The following is a 16,812-nucleotide window of genomic DNA, read 5'->3' as shown; positions in this document are numbered from 1 at the left end:
ATCAGATGGCTTGTATCTCCCCACGCCTTGAATCTGCTTTCTTCCAGTGGGTGATTCGTACTTTTCCCAGTCCCTGCCTCTGTATTCAATGGGTTGGGAAATGTGGCTAGAGCACTTGCCAGTGAATGCTGAGGCAAAAAAGTCAACAAGTACTTCAGCCTTCTCCATATCTCAAATCATCAAGCCACCCATTTCCTTCAAAGCAAGGCTTACATGGGCCAGTGGACCAGGTTTCTCTCAAAGCAAGTCTCACAGTTCAAGCAGCTGAAGCCCAGACTGTAGCATCAATTCTGTAACCGTCTGTTGATTCGCTAAATTCAGTTCCTTGTTTTAAGATTCCTTTTCTCTGACCAGGAAGACTGACCCACGCTCCAGAGTCCCTTAACTGCAGCCCTTATGGCTGTGTAATCCTTCATGATATTCTTCAGACTGCTCCTGGCTGTATCACCAATGCCCACATGAAAAAACAGCAGTGGATAATAGTGGGTGTATGAGGCATTTCTCAGTTACAACCCCAATACGAGCCTCCGGTAATAAAAAACACTTCTTTAGATAGTGCATCTAGTTGGTAAATGACTGCCTCAATATCTCTGAAGAAAATTGCCTACCACTATCACCTGTTGCCTTTTCTTAGTTGTTCTTGTCAACCTAGGAGTGGACTGGACTGTACTAGTCACCTCCAGCATCTCTCCTGATATGGGAATTGAGAGTCTTTCCTCTTCAGTCTGCAGAGTGGTGAAGCAGATCTGTAATGGCACCTCAAGCCTCAGGGGAAGTATCTTCTTCCTGTTAGGCCCTGTTGTCCCAAACTTCCATCCCTTTATGTTATTGGCCCCCCCATCTGCTGTGTGCCAGTGGGGGAATTTTTGGTTGTTTGGCCATGAAATGTGGATCCATTGCAGAATGCATTTGGCACAGGCTATCTACCTCCTTCTTAGATTCCCTAATGTCTTGCAGCCTTCTCACCACCTCCTGGTGCAAGCACTTGTTTGCAGGATATTCTCTACTTTGGCACACCTTTTGCAGGTGTAATCAGCCACCTGGCTCAGGAGAAAGGTCTAGGTACTTTCTGCAATCTGAGGACTGCATTGCAATGAAGTAAATGGTGCAGATCTCCCACCCAGAGCTGCATTCTTTGCTCTCAGAAAAGTGCCCACCATTCTGCCTTGAGTGTTAGATTGGATGAGTGCCCTTGAGCAGTGCAGATGCTTATGACAGTCCTAGCTGCTGGGTTATACGTACTGTGAGTCTTCCCCCTTGGCTAATGGAATGGTCCTCCTTCAAAAAGGGAGAAATCAGCAGAAAGAATAGAGTAGAGCCATTCTAAGGAAAACATCAACAACTGTCTGTGTTTATCCAGATCTCAGCTTTCAGCAAGTCCTAGCACTTATGTTTCATACATGAATTATTTCTTAGGATTTTCCGAGGAGCAACTGCAGTTCTCAGCTTCAAAAGCAGTGTAAAACATCCCAGCTGTCTTGCCAGAAATGGAAAGAGCTACTGCTTATTGCTAAGCCAGACCTCACTACAATTACCTAATAGACTTCATGAAATGCTGAGCACCTTATTACTCAAGCTAAGATAGCACATTTGAGGAGAAAATATCTGAGAAATGCCTATGCCTTCTTGAAGCATAGTCCCTGTCCAGGTTGTCCCAACAGGGGGACTTCACATTCCCCAATGAACTCTACTGACTGAACTGCACAGACTGAGGGACTGCATGTCATGTCTTGTCAATCCTTCACCACTGGGTTCCCAGGCATGTCTTTGACATGCTGAAATAACATGAGGTCATTTTTAAGTAAAGAATGATTTTTTTTTCCTAATCATTTCTGAGTGCATCTGTTTTACCAAAGTGTAATGCAACTATACTGTGGAAAATCTGGGAGAAAACAAAAGGAAAAAATATCAGTACAGGGAAAGATAGATAAAAAGTAAAAAAAGTCAGAAAAAGAAAGAAAACTGAAAATACCTGCTCAGTAGCTTGGGTTCTGCCATGACTAGTGGAAAGCATATTTTCCAGATGGCTTCTCATTAGTAAGCAAGGTATGTTTTATCAAGCACATGAATATTCCACATACAGAGGCTGCCTGAAGCACATAACTGTACATCTCACAGTAAATATTTTGTTAGGAATCATTAAAAAAAAAAAAGTGCACAAAAGTCCCTTTGTGTTTCCTCTTCTCCTACTGGTTATATGCAACTCCCCAGCTCCACTGGCTGTACACACTCATAAATCTAACAAGCTGTTTAATTCTGAGAACATCTGACACAGTACAGGTCATGTTTACATGGCTAAAAACCCTGCACTTACAGAACCATATGATTGTATGCAGTCTGTCTGCTAGGGTTTAGGAGAAGATTAGGTGGCATGGGACAAGCCCATGACAAGGGACTGTTACAGTATTTTAACAGAATAGATGATTACATGCCAGTGTACAGGTGTAAGCTTTCACTCTGCCAGTTCATTAGTACTGATATATTAGTCCATATTCTCAGTGTGCCAAGCCAGATTAGTATTCTGCTGTGCTTCAGCACACTCAGCAATGATCTGTTCAGTTGAATTTATTGGTCTGGAAAAAACAACAAAGAAACAAACAAAAACATGCAAGCAAACAAACAAAAAAAAAATTGGCTTGCACCATTTCTATCTCATTCAAAACCAAGGGTCTTGTAATCAGCAAATCACTCCCAGGACCAGGACAGTCCATGATACTAAGGACATTTAATTAGGTAACCTCAGAGCACCAAAGTAATGATATTCCACACTGGATTAAAATTGAGGAATAATCAGGATATCTGAGTAATCTGGAGTTTTTCACAAGATTTCACAAGAGGTGATGAAAATTCTCCCTTGACTCCTGCTTTAATCTTACTATTTTTAGCAAGTATGAGATTCCAGTTTCTTATGGAGACTGCTATTTTAGTTTAAAGAAAATAAAAACAGCTGAGGAGAGATTCTCCTACATTTCTGTTCCCTAAATTAAGAAAAAATATGATCTTTAATACAACAATCAAACAGTACTCTTCCTAAGGCAAGTTCAGAATTAACTATATATGCATTTCAGTGTTTTCTGCTCTTACAGGTTAGAAAAGGTAAAACATCCCAAAGATTAGTACTGGCAGCAGCCTATTCTTAAAACACAAACCAATCTCTTCATTCGCATTGTATAATGATGTCAATATCAAGCTCAATTTGGCAGAGACTGGAAGCCACTACTACTGCTGACAATAGGCATATTAATAATCTTCTTCAGTGTTATTCAGTGCTTTCAGCAAGACACTGAAATATATTGCCTGTGTTATAGGCAAAATATTGCCCTGGGGCAAAAAGATGACAGTTCACCCAAGGATGACTGGGACAACATCCTCGAAGGCAGAAGTGGCCTAATAGCTTTCTGGACTGAAACACATTTGTCCTCAGCATTTGAACAGTAGAGTGGTGCAAGGGGGAGTTATATAATCCATGTTTAGGCCAATCCATAGCCAGAGATTAAATCTGATCTTAAGAAGACAAAGAAACAGTCCCTTTACCTGTGGTTTTAGAAGGTGGTGCTAAGAATGATCAAACCATAGAATCACAGAATGAAACAAGATACAGAGGTGTACAAGTCATATTGTCCAGTATCCCTCTCAAGACCAGGCTAGATTACAGTAGATTGCTCCAGGTCTCATCCAGTTGAATTCTGAGTATTTCCAAGTTTACATTGGTAAATAAGGCGAAGGGTACTAACATAAAATATAGCCTTCAGGAAATTTGCTTTGCTGTGCCACTGAATGCCTAAGCAGCACAGCCCTCTGGATTCACATACTTCTTGAAAATAACTGAAATATTACTGGGCGTTTTCTTCCTTTCATGACCATGTCTAAACATGAAAAAGGGGAGAGACTGAATATTCTGAGAGTTCTGGAAAGGGAAACCATTTTCTGGTCTTGTCTAAAAACATGTTGTTAGGTTCTGCTTAATCCAGTCATCTGTCAGAAGCAAGTCTGATCCAGCTCAGTGTGCCCAAGTTTAACCCAGTGGTTGAACGTTCCCCGGCTCCAACCAGTAGCAAGGCTGAGTGTGAATTCTCAATAGGCACATACACACAAACATGTAGGCATTACACACAGATATATATGTCTAGCCAAGAAGATCAGCACAGACAGAAACACTCACCAGTCATGACAGCACCACCAATGGCCTCATCCTGCTCACCTTTCTGGTTGGTCAGGATGCAGGTCTGTTAGTGGGAAATATATATATGTATTTATATACTGTTCAGATCCCTAAAATAACTGTCCTCAAACATCGACCGCCCAGTAACTGACCTCTAGGTATATGTTTTGTCCATTTGCTGGCACTTGAACGTATGAGCACCTAAATCTTGCATTCCCCACTCCAGCTGCTTCTATTCAGACACTCTTGCTCACTGATAAGCATACATACACATACAAAATAAATGCACAGGCACACCCTCTGTGGATTCTTCCAATTGTTTGGCTGCAACAAACCCATGCAGTGCTACAGATTTGGGGCAGAGTAGCTGGAAGACTGTGTAGAAGAAGTGGACCTGACTGTGTTGGTTGACACTCAGCTAAACGTGAGCCAGCGGTGTGCCCAGATAGCCAAGAAGGCAAATGGCATCCTGGCACGCATCAGTAATAGTGTAGCCAGCAGGAGCAGGGAAGTGATCGTCTCCCTGTACTCAGCTCTGGTGAGGCTGCAACCTCAAGTATTATGTTGAGTTTAGAGCCTCTTACTACAAGAAAGACAGAGACCCTGGAGCATGTCCAGAGAAGGCCAATGAAGCTGGTGAGGAATTTGCAGCACAAATCTTATAAGCAACAACTGAGGGAACTGGAATTGTTTAGTCAGGAGAAGAGAAGGCTTGGGGAGACCTTCAAAGAAGGTTGTGGTGAGGTCGGGGTCAGCCTCTTCTCCTATGTAAGCAGTGATAGGACTAGAGGGAATGGCCTCACGTAGAGGTTGATGTTGGATATTAGAAAAAAATATATTCTCCAGAAGAGAGGTCGGACACTAGAACAGGCTGTACAGGGAGGTGGTTAAATCACCGCCCCTGGAGGTGTTCAAAAAACATTCAGATGTTGTACTAGGGAACATGGTATTCTGGGGAGATATTGGTGGTAGGTGGCCAGTTGAATTGGATCATCTTGGAAGTCTTTTCCAATCTTGGTGATTCTATGACAAAAAGGTAATTTCACTTTTTTTTCCCCTTCAAATAAACTGATATCATTTCAAACTTCCTTTGTACATTACAAAAGTAAATGCTATTTCATTTCATTTCCCAGGTGGAAGGGACATCTGGGAGCCATCTCACCCAACTCTCTCCTCAAACAGGTTGCACAGATCTACGTTAGGACAACCTTTTATATTTCCAGGGAAGGGGATCACACAGCTTCTCTGAGTAACATATTATTTTGCTCAGTTATTTGCTAAACAGATGTTTCCTGATGTTGGGACAGAACCTACCATGTTTCAGTTTGTAACCACTATCTCCAGTCTTGTCACCTAACACAACTGAAAAAAGCCTGTCCTCTTTGCGTCTCAGGTACTTACATACATGCATAAGATCTCCGTGAGCCTTCTCTAAGCTAAAAACTCCCAACTCTCTCAGCCTTTTCCCATAGGTGTTTCAGTCCCCTTAATCACCTTCATGGCTCTCAATTGGGATGGGAAAGCTTCTCCAGAAGCTTCGTATCATTCTTTGTGCTGGGAGACCCCAGAACTGAACGTAGTACTCCAGGTGTGGTCTCACCACTGCTGAGAAGGGGGATGATCACTTTCCTCAACCTGCTGACAATACTTTGCCCGATACAGCCCTTTCCTTGCAACAAGGGCTCATTGTTTATATACGTTCAACTTGCTGACCACCAAAAATCCCAAGGTGTTTTCCAGATAAACGGTCAGCCCTCAGCATGTATACTGGTGCCCAGAGTTGTCCCTCTCCAGATGCAGTACATCACATATGCTGCTAGTATGCTACTAGTTACTGGCCTCTGTCTAGATTTTGTGCCACTGATCACAGCCCTCTGGTCCAGAACATTCAACTAGTTTTCAATCAACCTAACTTATCTGCCCATCCAGTCTATCTATGCAGATCTTTTCTATGAGAATCGTATAGGAGACAGTGTCAAAGAAAGTCCAGGAAGATAATATCCATGACCTTCTCCTCATCTATGAAGTTAGTCATTTAATCACAGTAGCTTATCTTGTTGCTCAAATGTGACTTTCCCTTGATGAAGCCACACTATTTACTTCTGACAATTTTCTTCCCTTTCACATGGCTTGAAATGATTTCCAGGATTAACATCTCCATCATATTCCCAAGTATATGATACAGTTTCCAGTTTCTTAGGTCCTTCCTCTTGCTCGTCTCAAAGACATGAGTGACATTTTCTTTCCTCCAGTATTCCAGCATTTCTCTCCATTATCATGACTGATCAAAGATTATCAAGAGTGGCCTCACAACTACATCTGCGAGATCCCTCAGCACTCATGGGTGCATTCCACCATCACTCTTAGACTTCTGAATGTCAACTTTGCCTAAGTATTTCCTAACCTGACTTTCTTCCACTAAGGTTATATCCTTCCTCCAGTCTTTCTCCCTGGTCTCTGGGTCTCATGAAGGCTAATCTTGCTATAGCACAGACTGAAGAAATGAAGAATGAATTAAGTGCCTGAACATTTTCCATGTCTTGTGCTTTCAACTCATTCAGCAAAAAGCCCAGATCTGTGTTAGTCTTCATTTAGTCACCAGTGTTCTTACACAAGCCTTTTTTGTTGTCTGACACCCTTGGCCAGATTCAATTCTGTTAAGTCTTTAGCTTTCCTAGCTTTCTCCTTTGACAATGTCTCTGTACTCCTTGTAGGTTACCCATTCTTCCTTCCACTCTGTAGATTTTCTTCATGTGCTCAAGCTTGGTCAGGAGTTCCTTGTTCATATCCATGCTGGTCTCCTAGTGTTTCTGCCCAATCTCCTATTCAATGAAAGGGACTGCTTTTGAGCTTGGAGGAGGTGATCCCTGAATATTAACCAGCTTTCCTGGGCTCTTCCTCCCTGCAGGTCCCTATTCAACAGGATTCTTCCAAGAAGATCTTTGAAGAGATCAACGTTTACCGTCCTGAGATCCAGAGTTACGAGCTTGATTTTCACCATTCTGCATGCCCCCAGGATACTGAACTCCTCCATCTCATGATAATTGCAGACAAGGCTGTCTTTGACCTTCACACTTCCTTTTTGGCAAATATGAGCCTAACAGCTTTCCTCATTGATTCCTGTCACTTCCAGGAAGAATTTATCATGAATGCACTCCTGCAGCCTCCTAGATTGCTTGTCTTGTTGCGTTGTCCCTCCAACAAATTTTAAAGTTTAAAGTTCCCCATGAGGATCAGAGCCTCATGAGTTACCTGTCTGTTGAGGGCTTCTCTTTTCTTCCTGGTCAGATGGCCAGCAGCAAAAAACAAAAAAGAAAAACACTACACTTGTCTTCCTTTTAATCCTAACCCTTAACTGGCTCCTCATCCATTCCCAGGCAGAGTTCTAAGTACTCCAGCTTTTTTCCCTCACACAAAAAGCAACAGCCACATCTTGTCTTCCCAACCTATCCTTCCTGGAGAGACTGTATCCCTCCATTGCAATACTTCAGTCACAGGAAACACCTCACCATTTCTTTGTGATTCCAACAAGTTCATAGCCCTGCAACACATATCGAATTCAATCTTGTTAATTCAAGATAATATGTGCATTAGTACACAGGCAATTAACAGAGACACCCCAGTGTGCTGTGTTCCAAGAAAAGGTTGGGGGGGTTTCTCCGTATCAATGCCTTGTAGGAATGTCCTTGCCCACGAGCAAGTGTAGAAGGTGACATTGCTTACACCCTATTTTGTTGATTTTGTGACACCTTCTCAATCACATCACCCTATGCCTTTTATTCTCTAATAATCGCTTCTTCACAAGGCTGCTATTTACTTTCTCTCTCCCTTATATCATTATAAAGCCCCCCATATGAGGTTAGCCATCCAATTGACAAAAACATCTTTGCCTTGCTTTGTGAGGTGGATTCTATCTCTCTCAAGCATTTTTACTCAGAAGATTAACTTTTGTGTCCATATTTCCCTTTTACTAAGGAGGCACATTAATATAAGAAGTTACCAAAGCAGTATTATCCTCTCTATATCTTAAACTTCCAGAAGACATTTAGAAAGTCTGTCCAATCTTTGAGCAATCTGGATCATTTGTTGTAAAATAAACGCAGTCACTCACATACCGAATACATCACTTCTTTGGTACTGCAAAATGAACTCTGCTTGTGTTTACAGTTGTAAACATTTATAAATCAAATCAAAACCAATATTTCACAGAAAATTCAATTGTTGGCCTTAATAAGAGCTACTTAATTAATGAGTTATGATTCACTATCCAATATTTTGACTGTAGCTCATCAACCATTTTTAAGTTCTGTATTTCCCTAGCTCTTATGATTAGGAGGGTTAATTTACCAGAAATATTAAATGACAAACTGTAAAGAGAAATACCAAGCATATAGGAGTAGCTACTCACAGAAATAATATTTCTATACATTTTTATTTCATAATTTTTCAAAAACAAGGAAAAACAATGTCTACATTGTTATCACCCAGTATGAAGTTAGAAAAATAACGCTCCCAAAGTTAAAATCTCAGAAACTCTTGAAAAGCCACAGACTCTGTAAAGTGCAATCTTAATGAGAAACACTGAGCAATCTTTTGTCATATAAAGTTGGAATAACAAGTTCACAAATGCCTTTGGTTTCCAAAGCAGTTTTACCTTATACTTGCCATTCAAACTGTTTTTTACTCTACAAATCATGTCTGGAAAATTTTGGATAGATATTTTCCATTCTAGAACTGTATCAAATCAATTCAGCCTAATGACTTCTTTTTAGACATACCAAATTTATCACTGACAACAGCAAACAATATTTTTAAGAGCATACAAGAACTTCTTTAGTTCTGAGGAGTTTAAAGTTCAAATAGGTACCATAAAAGGGTACTGCATTCATTATGTTTGAAAAGCATTCTGCATATATAACTCTTAAGAATGTATAGAAGGCTGGTTTGAATATTTTGTCTATTTTTCTGTTCCATTCTCTAGCTTCTCCTTCTGTTCCTTAACTATCTGTATTAAGTTTTTAGCAATATTGTTTTTCCACTGATAGAAAATTTCAAAGTTTTGTTTGAGAAAAAAATGACTCAGAAAATCTTGGAAAAAATACTGTCTTGATTGATTTTACCCATGCAGTCAATTTTCTTCTGCTTGTGTTGAGACATGTTTCACAATGATAGAAACCTTAGAGTTAGAAGAGATTTTTAAAGGCCACCTAGTCTGAATTCCCCACAACGAATAGGGACACCCACAGCAAGATCAGGTTGCCCAGGACCTGGTTCAGCCTCACCTTTGAAGTCTCCAAGGACAAGACACCCACAACATCTCTGGGTAACCTGCTCAAATACCTCACCGCTCTTGCTGTAAAAGACTTTTCTTTTATATCTATATGGTAACTGTTGAGTAATGGCCTGAACCACTGATTGAGCACTGGGGAAAGGACCAGGTCAGCCCTGGGAGCACAGGTGAATTGCCTTCACCTGTGCAACTGGAAGGGATGGCACACCTTTTAAGGGCTGACTGCCACTAGGAAAGAGTCTCCTTCTGGAAATTCCTCCTGTGAGCCTAGATCTTCAGAGATGGGTGAACAGTCCTTTTTTCCTTCCCTTATAACACCGTTCTATTGTATTAGTCTGTCTGTCATTACACATCTTGTATCACCTTTCTATCACATTAATCTTTCTGATTGTTACAATATCTAACTTAAAGGCTGGATGTTGTGTTGAGGGACATGGTTTAGTAGGAGCTATTGGGAATAGGTGAACGGTTGGACTGGGTGATCTTTTAGGTCTTTTCCAACCTTAGTGATTCTATGATTCCATGATTAAAACTACCTTCATTGAGCTTGAAACCATTTCCCCTTGTTCTATCACAACAGACCCTACTAAAGAGTCTGTTTCCTTCTTTTCTGTAGGTTCCCTTTAGATACTGAAAGGCCATTATCAGGTCACCTCAGAGCCTTCTCTTCTTCAGACTGAACAGCCTTAACTCTTTCAGTCTGTCCTTATAAGAGAGGTGTTCCTTGAATCATTTTCTAGACATGCTCTAACAGATCTGTGCCTCCCCTGTATTGTTCAGATGTATCCACATCTGAACACAGTACTCCACGTGAAGTCTCATCAGTGCAGAGCAGAGGGGCAAGATCACCTATCTTAACCTGCTGACCATACTACTTTTGATGCAGCCCAGGATATAGATGGCTTTCTGAGCTGTCAGGACAAGCTGCTGGCTCATGTCCAGTTTGTCATCCACCAGTACCCCCGGTCTTTTTTGGCAGGGCTGTACTCAGTCATTTTACTCTCTAGCTTGCATTGGTAGTGGATGTTGCCTTAATCCAGGTGCAAAACCTTGCATTGTGAGATTCAGTAAATCCAGAGCTTTACCTGGGTCCACTGCTCAAGCCTGTAAGTTCCTCTGGATGGCAGCCTATCTCTCTACTGTGTTGACTGCACCCTACAGCTTACTGTTATCAGCAGCCTTGCTGAGAGTGCACCCGATCCCACTGTCAGTGTCATTAATGAAGATACTAGAGTATCAGTCTCAGCACTAACCTCTGGGTTAAACTCATCACCCTTATCCATGCAGTTACTGAGCCATTGAACACCACTCTCTGGATTCAATCCTGCAGCCAGTTCTTTGTCTATTGAACAGTCCACTCATCAAATCCATCTTTTCAATTTGGAGAGGAGGATGTCATAAGGTACTGTCAAAGGCCTTACTGACATCCAGATAGATGACATCAGTGGCTCTTCCCTTGTCCATTGGTGCTGTTACACTATCATAAAAGGCCATTAGGTTGATCAAGGAGGATTTGCCCTTGGTGAAGCCATGCTAGTTCTCTCATATCACCTCACTGTCTTCCACATGCTTTAGCATAACTTCCAGGAGGATCTGCTCCACGATTTCTCCCAATAGATGTGAGACTGACAGGTTGATAGTTCCTGGGATCATTCTTTAAACCTTCTTAAAAATGGATGTGATATTGTCTTTTTTTCCAGTCACTAAGAATATTGGTATTTTAGAGTATTTTAGACACTAAAATATTTTTGTAAGATTTCTTGAAGACCAAAGTGAATATTCTTTATATTTCTCAACTTTAATCTCTAGTCTAAAGTTTCAAGTTTTTACTACATATGATTGCAAGTTAACAGAATGTCTATGACCCTTGTTTCTTTCTTATGGATAACTGTAATAAACCAATCGTATTTTTTTACATGGTAATCATTGTTTACTTTCCTTCCACTAATGCATAATTGTTATTTGCCTTTTGACAACAACAGAAATACATCTGTGATTCAAATGAGTTTTGGAGTGTGAACCCAGGATGACATAATACTATCACAACGTAAGATTCTGTCTTCCCTGACTGAGTTGAGGATTGTATTTCAGCTTATAGACAGCCACACTTCTTAACTGCCCTATTCTATCATACATGTGATCTGTGAAGTTGTATGGCACAATATTTTCCTAAAGTCTGTCATAACGGAAAGATTACAGGAGAGATTCTAAAAATGTTCTTGCGGGCACCACTGTGTTACTTCATATTTGGACATTTTCCCTGCTTTCTGCATCTCAGTTACCTCTACTAGTTACACAAGCACATAACACTTACTGTACTTTTTAAAATAATGTAAAAAAAAATCAGTAATGAACAGTTTCAAATATTTAAGGATTTGTTATATTGTTATTTCCTCGCTGAACTTCCCCCTTGTTCCCCTCTGCTTCTATTAAGTGAAGAAATAATTTAGCAAGATTTCCTCTTCACTGTAAGAAAAACAAACAAAACAAAACACTTTTTCTATCCATTCTTTACTGGCTGTTTCTTAGATCACCACTGCTCCCCTTTCTGTCCCTCCAGGGCTTTCCTTCCTTGTCCCCCTTTGATTCTTCTCCTTTTTCGGAAGCTTTCATGTGTGCGAGAGATGAGCATTCATCACAATGTAGTGCAGTTCAGTGAGCACATGCAGCTGCAAGGATACTTCTTCAAACAAATAGGATTTTTTCAAAAAGACCTCTGATTTTCTACATCTTACTCCCATAGCTGCCATCTCACGTCCTGTGCTCACAATCCTCCCTCCTATCATCTATTCTTTCTTCTCCTCTTTTCTTAGTTTTTTTCCCCCCTTTCCTAAATTTTGTCTTCTCATCACTTTTTTCCTTTTGTCTCCTTTTCTGCTGGTTTAACACAGGCCACCTCCTCTTAACACAAAGCATTCTCTCCCTGTCTATTTTTTGAGACAAATGATTCAGATGGAGGGGCAAAAATTCCTGATTTCAGCCCTCTGTATGTTGCCCTGTTGTTGTGGCTTTGTGATATTATTATTTTTTTGTTGTCAGTATTTCACATCATAACATCATGCAAAGCACTGGGAGTTACAGAGTTAATGTTCCAGTTCCATGGACCACTGTTTCTGGGTGCTTGGTTCTCAGAGGGGGAGGGAAGGGGCTGCATTCCCCAGAGGACTTTGCGCCCAGAGGAAGAGAGGTGGAGCTCCTGGCAGCTCAGGAGCCTCTCTTTGTTTGCTGCAGAGAAGTGCGTGCGGCATTGCTGCTTTTTGCCTGCAGCTTTAGAGTAAGGTCTTCGGTTTGGACACTCTCTCTCATTTTGTTTGATTTGTTGGCTTCAATTCCAATTAAATTGTGTTCTATTGTGTTATTTTGCATTCTGATATCATGTTTAGTAAGTTAACATTCCTCAGATCATTGCCACTGCTGTTTTTAGACCCATTAGACCCATTTACTATCTCCCTGCCCTTCCCCCTTTTCCCCTTTCCAGAGTATGGGTTTGTGGGTCCTCTGTCTCATTAGTCACAGGACCAAGCCAGACCAGCCTGTGAACCACTGACACTTTTTCTTTTCTAGGCCTCTGGGCCTGCTGTCCCCATCATGGACACAGATAGATCTAGAGACAATTCCGTGACATCTGTAGAACAGTATAAGAGACTACTTCACTAATATGCAGCAAGAACAGGAACACAAGAACCAAATACATGCAAAGCATGAACAATCAGCTTATTCCTAGGGCAAGTAGGTTTATTATTTAAGACCTTCACTTCTGAGGTAGCCAGTAGTCTCACTAATGAATATTTCTAGTTTTTCATGAGTGTTGTCCTCTCTAGATACAATATTGCCCTTTCCTCTAGAATCAATATGAATACTTTTTTTATATCTCAGTAGTTAGTGATCACCATCATAACCAAGAAAGACATTTGTTTAATGATCATCTTTAGTAGAACAAGCATCCTGAAAACTTTTTTCCTCTAAAGAAAATTATCTTAAGAATTACATGAAATTGATTCTTACCTTCTAGCGAAGTGACTAGATGAAAGAAGCAGACCATCCAGAGCCAATCCATTCCTGACACTCTTCTTGCACTAATGTCAGCATTAGAATCCATGAAGATTCTCTGTAGACTCCAACATATCAAATAAACACACACGACTAGCTTGAATTGTTCAGAGGTTGCTTGGAGTGCTTTGGTACCTTTGAGTGTTTTGGAACCTGCCCGTAAACCGTTGACATCAAGTCAAGCAGAGATCTTCACACTGAAATACTGGTTAAGGAAAGACAGGGTGGAAACAAAAGTCAAGTCACAATAATACAGACCTGACATTTATAGACTTACTGTATAATTTACTACTGAGCTACAGGTAAGAGAGTGGCAAAGACCTAGTACATACTATATTCCCATACCTCCCACCCATCACCCTTCATTCTCAGTTGTTTTGTATGCTGCCAATAAACACAGATTCTGAGACATTCATGGCATCAGCAAGAGTGGATTTCCTAGATGATATACAGCCTATTCTTGAGTCTTAACCATTTATTTGTATCTTTGGCAATGTACTGTAAAAGGTTTCCATTCCAATTCCTCTGCGTTGTTTCTAAATTCCACCTCCTGTAATTACACTTTGTCTTTGGCAGTAACCACAACAGAAAAGTTTTTATCGTTTCTGATAATACAAATCTGCATTGTTGACATATTTCACCGTAAAAGTAACTACGTTTCAAAAGCATGAATATGTCCATGTAAACATCTTGCTACACAATAGTACTGAAGATGGACAGCATTTTTTTTTCCTATAAATGTGTCATTAGTCAGGAAGCAAGCACAAATGATTTTTAGGTCAAAGTGCGAGCCTGCATCACAGCCAAGAAAAGACTACAAATCCAAATTTACTATATTAGTAAAAAACAGGTAAACAAAAAAGCCCATGACAACACTGCTATTAAGTACCTGACATCAAGGCTGCTCTCACAGCGAGGGAAAGCATGGAGCCTAATCCAATACTGCATTACATCAACCCAGTACAACAATTTTACTAAGGAAAGTGTTTCTGGCCCTATCTGCCCAATTCGCTGAAAACAGGGAAGCATGGCTGAGATAGAGAGAAAAATATTTATAGCATATATAAGCAATATAAATAAGAAACGGTCTAGTAGCTCAGCTGAGATAGGGAAGGGAAGAGTTGTAATTAAAAAAGGGTAGGCTCAATGAAATTCTCTGAAAACCCTGCAAAGCGGAGACTGAACAATTTTCAAGTGGAAGAGAAGCAGCAGCCTGGAAAGTATGAGATCAGGCAGTGGAGTGGAATTTGATTTGCTTTGTTAAAGATGAACAGAAATTACCATATGAAATGGGATAGTTCTCTCCTGCATTACTCCTACTGAGAACTCAAAATACCAAACCAGAAGCATCTTGAACATCAGAAAAAAAGATGTATGAAACTGAAGGGAAGAGAAAACTTTGATTCAAGGAAGTTATTTATGAAGAAAAGAAAATCAGTTACACATGACTGAGTAAAAGTGAAGATTACACAATGAGATGGAGGTAATGTAGGTGCTATGTATTAGTTTAAGAATCTTGTAAATACCACAGGAGAAAAATATCACAATACAAAACTAAAAAGGAGAAAAATTTCAGGCAGAATGATCAGAAAACCCTCCTGTGCCATCTGAAATCTGGGAAGAAAACTGTAACTCCTATGTGGTGTTAGAAAGCGGCCTTCCTTTATTCCTCAAGATGCACACACACCAGGTGACTTGAGGAGCAAGCGCACCCTCTTAGCGTTCAGGTTCTAGGTTTCTACAGTTAAGCCATACATATGCAGTACATTGGAGTACATATTCACTTTTCCAAGGTCTCGCAGATATGTGATAATGTCTCTTTGGACATGCTCAGTTGTACTGAGGGTAGTCGAGTGGCCACCTACTTCCCCTTTTTTCACCATCAGCTTCGTCACTGAAACCTCTGACTTGCTTTCATCCACTTTTCCCCAGTATGGAAAATTTCAGTTGCTTAGTAGGTCATAGTGAGCTAATTTTTGAAAAACAGTGTACGTGGAACCCAAGGAAAATGTCCCTGCACATTTTCAGGTAAAAGATAGAAGTATTCTATTGTGACTCCAATACTTCTTGTGAGACAAAATCATTGAGACAGAAGATAAAAGTATTCTATAATGACCCCAGTGCAAAATTATTGAGGAAAAACATCCAGAAGTGAAATGTTTCATAATATCACTTATGGATTCCTTTCACCAAATATATTGGTTCTTAAACTGATGTACTAATCCCTATTGCTAAACAAACCAATCTGTATTGCTAGCAGTGTCTTCCAGAAAAAGGGTTGCAGACTATTTCTTGAGCCACCTGAAACAAGACTGCCTGTCTGACTGCTCTAGGTGCAAATATTAATACTCAGCTTCTGCCTCCCAGCTAATCTCCAATATTCTAATACCCAAAAGGCCTTTTTCAGGCCAGACAAATTTTATGATATAGGGACTTTTAAACATTCATTTTGATAATAGATAAATGCAGAAATAAAAATCAAAAATTGAAGAAATATCTTTTCATTTCCATTAGTGGGATGGAAGCACTCTACTGTTCAGACTATTTCAGTTACACAACTTCTGAATGACAAAGGAAAAGGAACATAAGTTTGCTCTGGCTACAGGTATTTCATCCTAGTTGTGAAATTACTGTGCAATATGTAAAGAGCAAATCAGATTGCTACTGCAAAACAACTAAGCGAGTCTTCTACCATGAAGCCATGGAAATAATTCTGTCCCCAAAGAGATCTTTTGTTTCTCCTTTCCTCCCTGCTTGTGCATCTATGCCTCTTTCAACACGTGTCCAATTTACTTTACTAGGTCCTGTGTCCCGTAAATTTTGGGACTCTTTATAATGCATCATATGGCTTCTGTCTGTACTATACTCAATAGTTATTTTTCCCCCAAATTAATTGTGGCTAAAGCAAAAAGCTAGATTTAGTTTAGCAGTTAAAAAGGTAAATCTGTCAGATTTTTCGATTCTGCTTCTTCTACAGCCTGATGAAAAAATGGTTTTACCACAATGAAGGGTAAAGGAGAATATCAACGAAGCACATAGAGGAGTTGGAGAAAAGTTCTGGCCTCCCTGAAATAGTGACTGCCAGGCCTGCACACTGCTAACTACTGCTGTGCCTTTCCTGCCAGCACTTGATGCATGCAGAATTTGACTGCGCTCAAAGACACTCATCTGAAATTCTTCAGTTCCCCTACTACTCCTTCCTTACAACAAACTACTTAAACAGAAACCACAAATCATTTCAACTTCTACATTGCCCACTTCTGCTGTGCATATAAGTCCCTTTCCGTGACCTTCTCAGCTTACTCCTTCT

The 16,812-nt window shown here is 40.3% G+C and overlaps 1 protein-coding gene across 5 annotated transcripts in view; it reads right to left on the bottom strand.

Annotated features, from left to right (window-relative positions):
* Nucleotides 1-16,812, bottom strand: part of LOC128091925 (ephrin type-B receptor 5) — a 70,594-nt gene that overhangs the window by 41,484 nt on the left and 12,298 nt on the right. For 4 of the 5 annotated variants that reach the window (XM_052705341.1, XM_052705342.1, XM_052705344.1 and 1 more), the window contains one exon: nucleotides 13,458-13,707. In XM_052705341.1, the coding sequence (XP_052561301.1) occupies nucleotides 13,458-13,551 (94 nt within the window). In that variant the 5' untranslated portion in view covers nucleotides 13,552-13,707. Of the gene's footprint in view, nucleotides 1-4,162; nucleotides 4,227-13,457; nucleotides 13,708-16,812 lie in introns of those variants that run through there. The other variant, XM_052705345.1, reaches the window with a different exon arrangement.

The sequence above is a fragment of the Tympanuchus pallidicinctus genome, unplaced genomic scaffold (genome assembly GCF_026119805.1).
Source record: "Tympanuchus pallidicinctus isolate F22 unplaced genomic scaffold, pur_lepc_1.0 scaffold55, whole genome shotgun sequence".
Classification (NCBI taxonomy): Eukaryota; Metazoa; Chordata; class Aves; order Galliformes; family Phasianidae; genus Tympanuchus; species Tympanuchus pallidicinctus.
This window is presented reverse-complemented; position numbering and strand designations above follow the sequence as displayed.